The sequence below is a fragment of the Ursus americanus genome, chromosome 21 (assembly GCF_024610735.1).
Source record: "Ursus americanus isolate L20-20 chromosome 21, mUrsAme1.1.p, whole genome shotgun sequence".
Lineage (NCBI taxonomy): Eukaryota > Metazoa > Chordata > Mammalia > Carnivora > Ursidae > Ursus > Ursus americanus.
In genome coordinates this window covers 319762-334329 of record NC_142147.1, presented here as the reverse complement: position 1 = coordinate 334329, position 14568 = coordinate 319762, and the positions used below count along the sequence as shown (strand labels likewise).

Here is a 14568-nt window from a genome sequence, read left to right as displayed (position 1 = left end):
TTCCTCATGGAATTCCTGGGAAGAAAGACCTGCAGAACTCCCAATAACCACCAAATCCCAATGCTGTCTCATAAGAGCCTTTTCTGGGGAACGTGCACACTGCTCCCATAACTGGCCCTGGTGTGGCTGGGCCTAAACCACTTGCCTCGGTGGGAACTCAGGTTTGCCAGGGGTCCCTCCTTCCCTGACCGATGCTGCCTGCAGCTGGGGCTGGGCTACCTGCTTTCTCCTCTTCAGGGGCGACACAGATCACGACTCAGGGCACCCGCGTATTTCCCATCTGGAGAATGAAGATGCTTCCCAAGAGCCCCTCGGGCCAAGAGGTCCAGTCCCAGGTCCTGCCCGACCCACTCAGGATGCAGAGCATGTCCTGTCCTAGAGGGGTGCGGCCCCAGAGGGTCTGGGAGGTGGTCTCTGGGACAGTCTGGCTCTTGCTGGTCGGCATGGGAGAGGGTTGTGCTACTCGGGCCTCCACGCAGCCAGTGGAATGGAAGCATGCGAGCTGTGCAGCATGAGACGTCAGTGACCTCTTTATTTCTGGCTGTGTCAGTGGCTGCCCGGGACATGTAACAGTCAGAGTGGACACTGGGATGCAGGCAGTCACTGACCCTCAGGTTCACATTGACCCAGAAGGGGACATGCAGGGATGGGAATCGGCCAGGGGTCCCAGGACGTCCAATGCCTACTGTGCCAAGGGCCGGAGTGGCTCAGAGGCCCCAGACACAGGCGGGTGCCCTGGAGGTGCCTGGGCTCCAGAGGAGAATGGAGTGGTCAGTGCCCAATAAGTAAACAGTACAGTTTCAAACCACCTGGGGCCCCAGGCCTTGGGTGGGAGGCAGGGGGTGGGGACAGGCTCTCTTCTTGACTCTAACAAGACACTGGGCCTGGAAGCTGACACCGGGGAGGGGAAGGGAGAGAAACCAGACCTGCCCTCTGCCAGGCCTAAGGTCCCCCCATCGTTGAGTTGCTGGGGCTGTGAGGACACGTGTAGAGGCCCCAGGGGAGTCCATAGCTCTGGTGTTCCTGCACAAAGCCTCTCACGGGCCTCCTTCCTAGGAGCTGCTTCAGCTCCGCTCTGTCCTCTGACGAACAGAGGTGTCTCCTCAAGTCCCTGGGGGCAGATGTCAGGTTAGGACAGGTATGAGAGCTGCAGAGCCCCACCACAGCTAGCCTGCTGCCCCCGCCCCAGAGCAGGTGACCCCTGGATGGTCCTCAGTAGGTCCCGTCCTCCTCTACTTGCCCAGGGCCCCCCGGGGCAGCAGCTCCACGTAGCTCAGGGCGCTCTGTAGTGACGTCAGGCAGTAGCCCTCCTCTCCAATCAGGTACCTGTGTAGAGGTGGGCACAGGCAGCACCCGTCACGTCCAGGGGACGCAAGGAGGCCTCCAGCACTTTGGAAGGTGTGTCTGCCCTCATGGGGCAGGACCTGGACGCTGAGGTCCCACAGGGGTGTGTCAGGGAGGCTGGGCTAGAGGACAGCCCACTGCCCAGGCAGATACTGCTCAAGGTATGCCCCCCCACCCAGTGCCTGTTTAAGCAGTATGCTGAGCAAGGGGTGGTGGGCAGGGGCTGGGACAGGGGACCATGAGCCATGTGCACAGGTGGACCCCTGACCTGGGAGCATGTGCCCAGTCCCCCATGCTGGCCCAACTCCAGCTGGGGCCTCCTACCCCTCATGGATGAACTCCTCCAGGGCAGCACACTCTGACACCAACTGGGGGAGACCACTTCTCAGCACCACAAACGACAAGATGGGCAGCAGGTCGTCGGCACCACTGTTGGGTAGAGGCAGGGTAGGCTCCGGGGGCCAGTATGGCCACTCAATCCCCAAAACCCTGCAGCCCCCGGCTTGGCCTCTGGAGTGGTCTTGGGCTTGCCAGCTGCTCTCCCTGTGCCCCTCCTGCCCGCCTGCGTGGGGGAGTTGGGAGTGGACTCAGGTCAGCAGCGTTGGCAGCCACTACAGGCAGCAAGGCTGTCCCTGAATGGGAACCCTGTGCTGCAGAGCCCATGGCTGGACAAGGGGACACCCCCACAGTGCACGGGGGCAGCCTCAACCTCACAAGCTGGCCCTACAAGCCTGCCCACACCTGGGGAGCGGGACAACGGAGGGGATGGCCCACGTCCCGGGCAGCCTGCTGACACCTGGGATCGGAGCCAGGCACCTGAGATGCCCAAGAGGCATGTAGGGGAGCTAAAAAGGCGCCAAGGGAGGCCTTGCAGGGCACGCAGAACCCTGGCCCAAGGGGCCCACAGGTTGGTGGTCTCTGGGAAGAGCACGGGAACAAAGACTATGGCTTGAGTATGACACCAAACAGGAAGGCCTCACACGTGGTGAGCTCCTGCTCGTGGCCCTGCCCTCACCGCCCCAGGCACCTCATACCCGCAGGGACGTAAACCACCATACGTGTGACACCGTCCTCACTCCTCAGGCACCCAATGGAGAGAGGGAGCATGGGACTGCAGCTGGGACCCAGAACACGTTCAGCCCTAGACCTCTTACACCTACAGCTACTCACTCTGAAGCACATGGCAAACTGGTGAAGGGGGGCCCTCCACCCCAATCCTGCAGCTGAGGTCCTGTATCCTGGCCCTGGGATTGCTGGGGGTGCATCCGTTTCGTTCTCCTTGGGTGGAGCTCTTCCCTGCTGATCTCATGCTCAACTCAGGCTTCTACCTGCCCATTACCCCCAGGCCCTGGGGTGTAGGTAGGTGCTAAAACCAACCCACCAGGTTCAAATGACAGATGTCTTCATTATAACACTGGTCTCTGGGGCAGGGTGGCAGCAGGCAGAGCCCCTGCAGGTGCCGAGGAGCTGCAAGCCCCAAGTGGAGGCCACGGCAAGGGGCTGCTGGCCCCAGGAGGGTTCAGATGAGACAGATAGAACCAGGCCTCAGAGATCCAGGTAGAGAAGACCCCTACCTCACCTCAGGAGAGTGGGGGCAGGGATGATGCAGGAACCCCAGGTCTGGGAGCTTAGCACAGGGAGCAAGCTCTTCACTGAGGCTGGGGCTGTTTCTCCAAGCACATGCTTCTGGGACAAGCAACCCTAAGTTTCACAGGTTAGCCAGGTGGTCCCTAACTCCTAAGAAGCTCTGCCCAGAGGGGTGGGAGGGCGTCATCCCATGGGGGCTGGAGCCCCTGCGGAAATGTGTACTCTCCTAGACGATGAACCCGGCAAAGCTCACTGGAGCAGCAGGGATTCTGGGGCCCAGGGGCCCAGAATCCAGGCGGAAACCTGAGGTCCCGGTGCTTGGGGCAGGACGGGAGGGCTCTCTCCACCCCCAGACCTCTGCAGGCAGTCCCCCACATGCTCAGTGCCCACCCCAGTCTGTGCACTTTTGGGACTCACATGGCTGCGGCACCCAGCTGGGGTCTGGTCTCAGGGGCAGCCTCCTGGGCCCGGTAGTAGTCCTCGGCACAGGCACAGATGACCCGCAGGACCCGCACTGTGGCACAGGAGTGAGGTCAAGAGAGGGCTGAGTGGAGCCGGTCCCCGGACAGCCCGGAGTCCACAACTCTCAGGCACCCAGCCCTGTCATGTCACATGTAGCTAGGCAGAGCTGAGAAGCTCCCTCCCGTAGGTCGTACGCTCACACCCCTTATGTCCCGTGAGACACACCCCCACGTGACAGGAGGAGGTCTGCAACTCAGGGCAAACACAGAGACTCCGGTCACCCTCTGGGATGCAACCTTATCTGACCATGTTCCCTCTTCTGTCCTTCCAAACTGCAACCCCTCACCGATGCACTCCAGCTTCTTCTGGGGGCAGCTCTCCAGGACCAGCAAGCCCAGCTCCTGGGCTGCAGCACGGTAGGGGTAGGCACCAGCTCCTGTGGCCTCCAAGTCCCGGGGGAGGAGCTTCCTGGGAATGCCTATGGTGGCTGGGGGTGCATTCCTGTAGAGTTCCATGCTCCTGCTCAGGGCAGCCTCCCGGAGGCGGTGCACACTCCTGGGACAGAGAGAGGCCAGGCTCAGCTGCCCAGGAGTCTCTGTCCCAGGGATGGAGGCAGAGCTAGAAAAGCCAGCTATACCCCTGAGTCACGGGGAGGGGGGTGGGGATTAGGTATCTGAGGGCGGTCTAAGAGTAAAGCACCAGCGGGAAGTGTGCCCCAGCGGTCATGGAGTGGAAGGCCCTATGGGGACTGGAACTGTGATCATACCTATAAAGTGCCAGGAGCAGGGGCCACAGTGGAGAGAAGAAGGGCTCCTCGATGCAGGCCAGGCATCGGTCCTTGGAGGCGGCCGTATTCAGGCCTTCGAAAGCCAGGAGGGTCAGCGAGAGCAGCCTGTCTGCCGGGAGCAGAGCCGGCACAATGGCGCTGTGGGGACGGCTGGGCCCTCCAGCCCCAGGCTGGCAGCCCCTGGAGGTCATCCCCAGCCAGCCTGGGGTGCCCAAGTGGGCCCCACTCCTGCCCCCTCCTCTCCCACCCTCCTAGAGCCAGCTCAGTATGGACAGCGCCAGTGTTCTGGCTCGTGGGGTGGGGCTCTGTCTGAACCCCCCTCCACATCCCTCTCAAGCTCCCCGCTTCTGTGTCCATGGGGCCTGGGGTCCGTGCACCTAGAAGCCCCCAGAATCATGCCCAGCTCCCCTGAGGAACTAAGACAGGCTGAGAAAGGCAAAGGAAAGCCTCTTTCTGAAGGAGTTTGTTCTGTGGGAACCTGCAAGAACTTTAGATGTGTATTTAAAACAAGACCTGAGGCCTGGGGAGATGGGAGACCCATCCAGGTGACCTCAGAAGGCATTCCAAGTCCCCTGTTGGGACTCCCTCACTGGTTTTTAGAAAACTCTGAAAGCCTTCCTCCTTGGAAGGGACTTGGGAGTCACCAGCTACCCTAGGCGCTGACCCTTAGGGAATCCACACACTATTCTCAAAATGGAAAAGGCCATTGTCACCACCAGGCTGCACACACCTGATGGTCCTTGGTTTGGAACGACCCGAGTCCAACCCTGTGGGCCAGCCAGGACCACCTGGAGGCCAGAGGATCTGACAGTAGACCCTTCCCCAAACAGAAGGCTGGAATGGACCAGGCTGCACTTCCTGGTGCAGCCCAGTGAGCAGACAGCCGGTGGTGGGGGAGACCTTGGGCCCACAGCCGGCCCCAGCTGCTCTCAGAGCAGGCTTCCCTCCTGTCTGCTAAACACGGGAGTTTGCCCCAGAGAAGGGTGGACAGAGCAGGCTCTGCAGATCAAGCCTGGCTGCCACCAGCCAGAGGAGCCTGTCCTCCCCAGGGCCCATGCAGCCCTGTGAAAAGCTTTTCGTGGGGCACAGGCTTCAGAGCTGGAGCCGCCCCCTCCCCTCGCCCACCCGTCCTGCGGGCACGCTGGGCACGCTGGCCCTCACCGATGGCGTTGTGTATGTCCTTCACAGTGCTCTTCAGCTGCTCCAGCAGCGGCTCCTTCTTCACCCCCGTTGTTTGGGGCTCAGGTGGCCTCCCACGCCCCCGGCCCCACCCCTCAGAAGTAGCCAAGAAGTGTTCGAGGTCTTCAAAGGAGCTGTCTTTGCCCTGCACACTGGTCAAGCTGTGCGTCGAGGGTGAGGGAGGCCCAGCAGGGCTGCTGTCCGGCCCTCTGTCTGGGGGGGCAGTGTGGGGAGGGGGCGTAGGGGGACTGGCGTGGGTGCCATCCGGGGGCTGCGGGGCCAGGCTGGGCTCCGCTGGGGACAGCATGCAGTAGAGGCTCTGCGAGGGCCGGAGCCGCCGGCTTCCAGGAGCCAGCAGCCCGTCGGCGTCCAGGGGCAAGGAGCAGCATCCCGGGGCAGAAGCAGCACCCACGGTGCCCCTGCTCACGATGGGGTACAGCGCCCGGTACACTGCACACTGAAGCTTCTTCAGGAGCTGCGAGATGGGGTGGTCGGGAATGCTGCGAGCACAGGAAGAGGGTGGGGGTGCAGCGCTGTGGCCACACCCTCACCTGCTGGCCACCTGCCTACCATGCCCCACCGGACACATTTCAGAGGAGTGACTCTTGCAGCTTCCTTATGAGTGAATGTGGCAGATAAAGTCTGACCCACCCCTCTGAGAAGGTAGAAGGCAGCTGCTCAAAGACCATGAGGGCGGCTGGATGGGATGTCTGCAACCCCAGCCCTTCCGAGGGAGCCTGTGGGCGCCCCGTACAGCCACCCCCGATCTCCTCCTCTGTCCCTTTCCTTTCTGATCCTTTCGTCTGCCTGACGTCAGGGCCAACCAGGAGGTAGGGGGGCAGAAGGCCCTGGTACCTGAGCAGGTGGGACACCAGGCTGGTCACTAGCGACAGGTCTCCTGGGCTCTTCTTGAGCTGGGCCCTCCAGTGCTTCGGCCACTCCTGCAGGGCAGGAGACTTTGGAGAGCATGGCTGGGTCCTTGCGTCCTTCCCCACCAAGGCTGCACCCCAGGAGACCAACGCCACACTGTTCGTGCCCCCCGGGGACGTAGGGAAGACCCAATGCCAACAGGCCCTGGGAACAGCAACCCGTGACAGCCCCACCCGCAGCTCCTGGCACTCACATGGTCTTGCTCGTACTCAAGGATGGCGGCATAGAGGGCCCGCTGCTCCCGCTCTTCCGGGGTCAGGGCGACTTGACTGCAGAACCTCCTGGGGAGAAGGACAAGGCTGGGAGCCTCAGGGCTGGGGGGGTGGGGGCGGAAGTTCCCACCAGTCCGCTCAGCTGTCCCCAGGCCAGTGGGAGGAGACACACCTGTTGGCTGCCTCCTGGAGCCGTAGCCGGCGCTCCTCCATCTTCCTCTGCAGCTGGGGCAGCAGAGTCAAGGCCGTGTGTGGTGGGGCGGCCCCCCACTTGCCTGCACTGAGTCCCTGGGCATCTGGGAGGTACGGTCAGGCCACGCGGCGCAGAGGAGGCGGTGGCCTGCAGACTGGTGCTCACTCAGGGAATGAAGCAAGCCCTAGCTGCCTGGAAGGTTGGAGAGGAGCCCGTGGGTGCTAAGAGGAATAAGAGGGCCTGTGCAGAGGCAGGCAGAGCAGGAGCCGTCCCTCCAGCACATGCCTCTCTGAAGCTGGACGAATTCTGTCCCCACCCCAACGCTGGCACCTTCGCTTCCCACCTCACCCCCTCCTCCCTCAGCTTGGGACACCAGGGACGGAGGGGAAAGGATACTGTCTCCTCCCGGGCTTTGGCGATCACAAGGTTCTCCATCATCTGCCGCTGCAGGGACAGGGTCTGCAAGGGAAGGAGAAGATAAGGCTTATTTCTCTTCCACCACCGACCCAGACCCTCCCTGGGACCTGCTCACCAGGGATGTCTTCTGCATGGCCTGGCTGGGGTCCAGACGGGCCATCCGTGCCTCGTAGGCGGCCTTCAGCTTCTGATTCTGCAGAGAGGCCTCCTCTAGAGGTGTCAGCTCCCTGGAAATAGTGAAGAGCTGCTGTCCAGGCCTCGGAAGCTCTGGAATGCTCTGGTGACCTGAGGACCCTTCCTGACTGTACCCTGAGACCAGAAGGTGAGCAGGTGGTCATGGGGGCAGGCAGGAAATGAAAAGGAGGGAGGAGGTCTGGGGTGGACTGGAGACCTCTGCCCTGCTGACCAGGACCTGCAATTGCTAAGAGTTCTGATTTTTCAAGAGAAGCTGGACATTGTGCTTTTTACAGATCAGTTATGCATGTTTGGCCAAGAATGTGAAACCTTTTAAAGGCATCGTGTGAGTCAAACAACTAGATGAGCTTGCCACCCATTAAAGAGAGAACCATGTCTGCCTGGTAGAAACAGTCACCAAAAGCTACCCCTCGCCCCCTAGCAAGACTTTTGGCCTCACAGGTCTTCATGCTTTCATGGTGGGAGAGGGTCAGTTGTGAGGAGTCCAACTGAGGAAAAATTTGTGCTGGGATGGAAGTCTTGTGCCTGGTCCTGCCCCAAAACTGCACATGCAGGAGTGAGGTGCCTGGAACCTCTCAGTGGCAGTGGCCCCCAAGGCCTGTAGCAGCAGGGCCAGGAGGAGCCGGGCCTTGTCTGTCCTAGTGCAGATTCTTCTGACTGACGGTGTTGTCTCAGTTCCAGAAACGCAGACCCTGTTAGCTCTTCATATAATGCCTCTCCTGCTTTCTTTCTTTTCTTTTTCCGGAACTCCAATAATTTTGTGTTAGATCTTCGATCCCTCTCTCACTTTCTTTTTTCTCTCCCCCTCTTTTGACTTATTCTGGGGATCTATTGACCCTTTAACCAGTTCACTCATTCTTTCCACAACTATGTCTGCTCTGTTATAAAGTCAACCGCTCATTTTTATGTGCACGTGTGGACTTTTGCTGCATGACGTAATTTGTCATTATTGTTTTCAGTTAAGTTTTAGAAACAATTTCGGTATTATAGTTTTCATTTTCTTTCTACTTGGCTCTTTACTTGCTGGGTCAGATTTTATGTTTTTTTTGTCCCCTGGCACTGTTATCAAATGTGCTTTTCACTTCTGTAAATGTAGAGAGCATGGGGTTTTGCTAGCTGCCCCTGAATACTTACATGCTGTTTCTGCTCTTACTCTCTAAGTTTCTGTTTTCTTTCTGTGCTTGCTTATCTCTGACTGCATGTCATTCGTGCACGTGCTTCTGTCCAGAAGCGATCTGCATCTGTTTTTGTCAAGCCACAAGTCTGTTTCCATACTCGGACCCATTTTAACTAAAACCATTGTGGTGAGCTCACTTTGCCTGTACTTCGAACCCAGGCTCAGCCCACCTTCCCTTGTGCCCCCTCTTACTTCTTAGAACTCTGTGACTCTACCACCTGAAGCTTCTGGAAGATCTCAGGCGGCAGGAACGGAGATAGTTTCCCCCCTTCATCCGAGTATACCCGGCGATGTCGGCTGGTAGAGGAGGGGCCAGGAGCAGCTGTGGGCATGGCTGGCTTCAGGTGTGTTTTCCCTGCAAGACGTACATAAGCAAGGGGTACCATGGAGTCCAATGTTCCACAGAGATGCAGACTTGTGGGGGAATGCCCTAGGGAAATCTGCTGGAGACCCACCGAGCTTGGCAGCTGTCGACTGGGCCCTCTCCAGACACTGCTCAGCCAGTTTCAGCATCTTTGAGGTGTCCGGGGCCACAGTGTCTCCACCTTCTGGGGATCAAGAGACAAGGAAGCTGGTCACCATCGCCTTTATCGCTAGACAGATTCTTGCTGAGATAAAAACAAGGACAAGCCCATCCTCTCCTCATCTCTGATCCCTCTGCAAGCCCATCCCCCTCCTCATCTCTTCCTCCTGGGTCACCCCGGCCCCTCCTCACCTCTGACCTCTAGGTCACCTCATCTCCTCCTCATTTCTTTCTTTTTTTTGAAAGAGTTTTTATTTATTTATGTGACAGAGAGACAGCCAGCGAGAGAGGGAACACAAGCAGGGGGAGTGGGAGAGGAAGAAGCAGGCTCCTAGCCCAGGAGCCTGATGTGGGACTCGATCGCGGAACGCCGGGATCACGCCCTGAGCTGAAGGCAGACGCTCAACGACTGCGCCACCCAGGCACCCCTCCTCCTCATTTCTGATCATCTGCTGGGCGTTTACTTCTTGATGCTGTGTGGGCTCTGAGCTTGGCCAGCCCAGCATCTGACTGTGCTGTCATCCTGGCTGGACCATCGGATCTCCCCCCACCCCTTCCTCCCTAACCAGGCCTTTTCTCAGCAAGCACTTTCCTTGTACTTACAGCCCCTCCTCAACGTGGGCCTTGTAGTGACCACGGACCATTTCACAGAGACAACTCTACCACCTATTTCCTGCCCTCTGGCTGTGCTTGACCCCACCCCTGGCACATCCCCGGGCCTTCTGTTCTGCATTCCCTCCTCTGGGGATCACTCCCATCAGCAGATACAAGCCGCCACTCAACATTCTTTCCCGGACCCCACCAGCCGTAGTTTCTGACCCACCTACTGCTCCCATTACAGCCGGCCTCTCACTGCATCCTATTTTAGCCCTCTGACTCCCACTGAAACTCCCCTCGCTTATACTCTCATGTCGAGCCCTTCTCTTGAGGGCTCCTCGACCTCTTAGCATCTCTCTCTTCTAGAACACCCCCCGCCCCAGGTATACTGCTGTGCCCTCCTCCCAGCCCTCAATCTTGGAGTGCCCAGAGCTCTGCTAAGCTCAGCCTCTCTGGGGCAGCTCTGATTCTGGTGACTGCCACCTCTCCCCAACCAGTGTGGTCCCACACCCAGCAGGGCACTCAGCACCTCAAGCCCAACATACTCATAATGGAGCTTTCTGTTCTTCCCACACGAGTCTGCTCCTGCCACCCTGGACCACCCCTCTGCATCTTACTGTTTCCCCCAGAAGTTCATTGTTACCCCCCTGCCCCACCAAACAGTGGCTCACCACCCCCTCCAGCAAATCTGTGAGGTCCACCTTTAAAGAACATCCCCAAGCCCTTCACTCCTTCCATCTCCAAGTGGTCCTATCACGGCTGTCCTCACTGCGGGAGCCTCCTGGAGGCTCTGCTTCCATGCTGGCCTCCCTCCCACAAAGCCTCTACAACCTTCCCCTTACAACAGAACGACCCCAGTTCCACCCAAGGCCATGACTGCCCCAGTTGCACCTACACTCTCCTGTAGCCCGCATCCACTATCATCTCAGGGCCTTTGCACATCTCTCTGCTGGGAGTGTTGCCCCCAGTCCCTGACCTTTCTGCAGCTCACTCCTTCCTGGGCTGGTTTTCAATGTCCCGTCTCTGGTTATGCCCCATCCCCTTTCCATCCCCTGACAGCACCCATCCCTTCCTGCTCCCACATCACACTACGACAGCTCATGCTGAGTGCTCACCCATCCACCTTCTGCTAACAACCAATGGGTAGGACACAGGACGCCCCAGGCCTGAGAGCCACCAAGGCTAAGTTGTCCGTCATTTGTTCGGCACAGGAAGAGTGGTGAAGCTGAGAGCGGTACCTTTGGTGGTTTCCACTTCTTCCAGCAGCACCTGGGAGATGTAGTGGACGCTCCTCAGGTATTCTGCATACGCCTCCTGTGCGCCGGGAAGAGAAATGGCAGGGGTCAGGCCAGGAGGGGCAAACACTTCCACCATGCCTGCCTCGTGCTCTTGTGGGAGACATAGACACGGTGCTTGCTCATCTCCTGAATGTCACCTGAGACGTGGAGCCTGAGGTAGTTAGCTGGTAGTCCCTCCAGGTGCTCAGTAACGTCCTGCACAGATAGTAACCCTCTTCTCTTGCCTTGAAGGGAAACAGTGCCCAGCTGGACACCCGTTCCCCCCGCTCACTGCCTGTCCCCAGCACAGGAAGAACTGAGATTCTCCTTCAGAGCGCCAGGAAAAGAAGCCCTCACAGTCGCTGTCCCAGTTTACTCTGCAACAAGTTTCCTTCCTGGGCAACTCAGGGGCTCTTTAGTCAATGGCTTAAAAAAGAAACAACTTTCCTGGGAGGTTACTGAGGGACTGATGTTGCAAATCTCAGAATCACTTTCTGGCTTGGGTTCTGGGAAATCCCTCTCCTGAACCCCCTGAGCACGCCGCAATCTCCAACACCAGAATATTGCCGCTTTCCAGGGTCTGACCGTCTTCAGGGTTCCGAGTCAGAGCACAAGGCACTTGGAACTACCGCATGACATCTTGTGGCATCTCGGGTCTCAAATTAACCTTCTTGAGGTCTACAGCTCCGAGGTAAGGATAAAATGGATTCCAGAAAGGATTTCTGGCCTGTGGGGGCACCTGCGGTCCTAGAAACCTGACTTGGGAAAGCAGCACACGGAGGAAGCAGGATGCTTTAACGGGGCATAGGCGGCCCCTCCTGTCCGTGGGTAGTCCGCGGTGGCTCAGCCTGCTTTTCCAGCCGGCCGCCACCCTCTGGATTGACACCCACTCTCGTCACAAGCCACGCTACCCTGCCCGCATTGCCTTCCCCACCGGCGCGGCTGGAAAGACGCTTCACCAATGCGCCTCAGTTAACCCTTCGGGATTCTGCCCCTTTGGGGAATCCGACTAAAGCTACAGTGTCTTCCCAGAAAAACACGCACCACAAAGGGAATTGCTGGCCAACTAGATTTTGGAGGGCTGCTTCCCGAATCCCTTACAGATAAACCCGGTTCTAATTCCCGTCTTCGCAGACGGAAAACAGGCCCGGAGAGCGCTGGGAGCTGTCCAAGGTCGCAGCCGACGCCCGCGCCCCGCACCCCCGGAGCCGCCGGAGGAGTCCGGGACGGCGCCCCCGCCCCCCGGTCCCCGGCAGGCTGCCGCACTGGGGGCGCCTGGGGCCCCCGCGGCCCCCGCCCCCGCCTCGCTTTGTGTCGCCTCACCCGGGGCCGGTTGCCGGTGTCCAGTTCGATGGCGCCGTTGGCCAGCTTCATGGCGCACTGCAGCGGCTTCACCGCGCCGTCCCCGGCCGCAGCGGCCATGGCGCCGGGCTGGGGAGGCCGTGGCTACGGCGGCGGCAGCGGCGGCGCCGGCGGCCGAGGGCGGGACAGGCGGCCCGGAGACCGGAACGCAGCCTGCGCGGGAGCTGGCGCCGCCCGAGACGGGGACCGCCGGAAGGGGCGGGGCCGGCGCGGCTGCACTTCCGGTGGCCCCGGCCCCGCCGCTCCTTGCGCTGAGCTCCCGAGGCTGGAGGGGCGGCGGTGCCGTCACGTAGCTTCACGCAGTAGCTGCGAGCGCGTAAGTGTACCAGTCGGCACCCGCTCTCGACGTCTGTGACATGCCAAGCGCCTGGGCCGTTGGCCGTGCCGCCCCTGCCCCCTCTCCTGGTCTTTCCCTTCGCCGGCCCGCCCCTCCGTCATCGCCCCGCCCGCCCCTCCTTGCTCCGCCCCGCCCCGCTTCCAGGGAGCTGAACGGGGCCCAGCGGCGGCGTCGAGCGGAAACGGACGCGCACCGTCCAGCGGAGCGGACGCGCGAGGCTCTGGGCCAAGCAGGACGGAACCGGGCCCAGAGGCCGGGCCCAGCGTACACCGTAGGGCCGAGCGCAGCCTAGCGGAGCCGAGCGAAGCCGAGCCGGGTCGAATAGGGCCGAGCGGAGCCGAGCCGGGTCGAATAGGGCCGAGTGGAGCCGAGCGGGGCCGAGTGGGCCCGAGCGCCGGGGCCGGGCTGTAACTGCGGCCGCCGCCATGAAGCGGGACCGGCTCGGTCGCTTCCTGTCGCCTGGGGCGACGGGGCCGCGCGGGGGCTCCGGCGGCGGCGGCAGCGGCCGGACCCGAGGCCGTCCGGCCCGCAGCGGGCCGAGCGTGGACGAGGCCGCGGCCTTGGTGGCGGCGCGGCTGGGCTGGGGCCTGGCGCGGGCCCGCGGGGACCCGGGCGAGGACGGCGCCGACGAGGCAGGTGGGTCCGGCCGGGGCGCCGGGGGCGGGGGTGGGGCGGGCGAGGGCCGAGGGCGGCCCGCTCGGGGTGCTGTTTGGCAAGGCGGCTGACCCGCTGGTGCCCACGGGCCATCGTTAAGTCATTAGGACTGAAGGGGCTTCAGCTGGAGGGGCAGCGTCCGGAAGGGGTCTCGGCTGGAGGGGCTGCGGCCGGAGGGGTCTCGGCTGGAGGGGCAGCGGCCGCACCTGACTCGCTGGTTTTGCGTTGGGTCTTGGTGAGAACAGAACCCAGTGGGTTCCGGGCGGGGGGCCCGCGCCTGGCTGGTGCTCCCTGGGTGCGCGTGCCCGTGGCCTCCGGGGGGTGGTACTGTGCCCGCTGGGGACCTGGCTGCCCCCCTGGAGGCAGAGAGGGAGGGTCAGCGTCTACGCGACGCCGACCGGAGGCGTCTCCACGGCTGGTCTTGGAGCACGGTGTGAGGAGGATGAAGTTCCGTAGCTGCGAAGCCATGTGTTTACTTAAAAATTTTCTCTGTAGTTAGCGTGTGATCCTGTGTTCGTTTGGGGTGTGCAACGTACTGACGACTGGCTATTTGACATCTGTTGTGCGGGAATCGCCACATTGAGTCTAGGTCCCATCTGTCATCACACGGTGGCGGATTTTTTTCTTGGTTGAGAACTTGTAAGCACTTTACACTAATTGTAGTCACCATGCTGTACAGCATACATCACCAGGACTTAGCTTATCACCGGAAATTTGTGCCTTTGACCATCCTCTCCATCCCACTCTTCCCTGCCGTCCCCTTCTGGCCACCGCCAGTCTTCTCTCTCTGAGGTTCTGGGTTGTTGTTGGTGGTGGTGGTGGTGTTTTTTTTCCTTTTTTTATATTACACATGTAATATTATACATCTCTGACTTATTTCATTTAGCATAATATTATCAAGGTCCGTCTGTGGTGTCATAGATGGCAGGATGTCCTTTTTATGGCTGAATAATACTCCATTGTGTCTGTGTGTTTGTGTGTGCGCGCGCGAGAGAGCGCACGTGTGCACCCCCACTTCACTTTTTTTGTGCATTAATCAGTGCATTAATTAATAGGTTGTTTCCACACGTTGACTCTTGTAATGCTGCAATGAAAATGGGAGTGTATGTATGTTTTTGAGTTAGTGTTTTCATTTCCTTTGAATAAATGCCCAGAAGTTGAATTGTTGGGTCAAATGGTAGTTTTGTTTTTATTTTTTAAATGATTGATTTGAAAGAGAGCGCACATGCGCTTGCAAGAAAGAGAGAACTCAAACAGGGGGAGGGGCAGAGGCAAAGGCAAAGGCAAAGGCACAGAGAGAAGCTGACTCCCAGCTGAGCAGGGAGCCCGACACTG

General features: G+C 59.9%; 2 protein-coding genes across 6 annotated transcripts in view; one reads left to right on the top strand and one right to left on the bottom strand.

Annotated features, from left to right (window-relative positions):
* Positions 1-505: 505 nt before the first annotated feature.
* On the bottom strand, positions 506-12463 carry VPS9D1 (VPS9 domain containing 1). Of its 3 annotated transcripts, XM_045772823.2 has the most exons (16): positions 12204-12463; positions 10842-10917; positions 8939-9031; positions 8676-8838; positions 7227-7338; positions 7091-7153; positions 6674-6726; positions 6483-6570; positions 6215-6300; positions 5342-5859; positions 4160-4289; positions 3740-3948; positions 3349-3445; positions 1669-1773; positions 1241-1326; positions 506-1111 (listed from the first exon to the last, which is right to left on the bottom strand). In XM_045772823.2, the coding sequence occupies exons 1-16, from the start codon at positions 12300-12302 to the stop codon at positions 1104-1106; spliced, it is 1986 nt and encodes a 661-aa protein (XP_045628779.1). In that variant the 5' UTR covers positions 12303-12463; the 3' UTR covers positions 506-1103. The 3 variants fall into 3 exon arrangements, with proteins under 3 accessions (XP_045628779.1, XP_045628778.1, XP_045628780.1); XM_045772822.2 differs by having other exon boundaries at positions 506-1326; XM_045772824.2 differs by lacking the exon at positions 12204-12463 and having other exon boundaries at positions 506-1326; positions 10719-10857.
* Positions 12451-14568, top strand: part of ZNF276 (zinc finger protein 276) — a 17859-nt gene continuing 15741 nt past the window's right edge. For 2 of the 3 annotated variants that reach the window (XM_045772826.2, XM_045772825.2), the window contains exon 1: positions 12672-13215. In XM_045772826.2, coding sequence (XP_045628782.1) covers positions 13005-13215 — 211 coding nt within the window. In that variant the 5' untranslated portion in view covers positions 12672-13004. Of the gene's footprint in view, positions 12559-12671; positions 13216-14568 lie in introns of those variants that run through there. The other variant, XM_045772827.2, reaches the window with a different exon arrangement.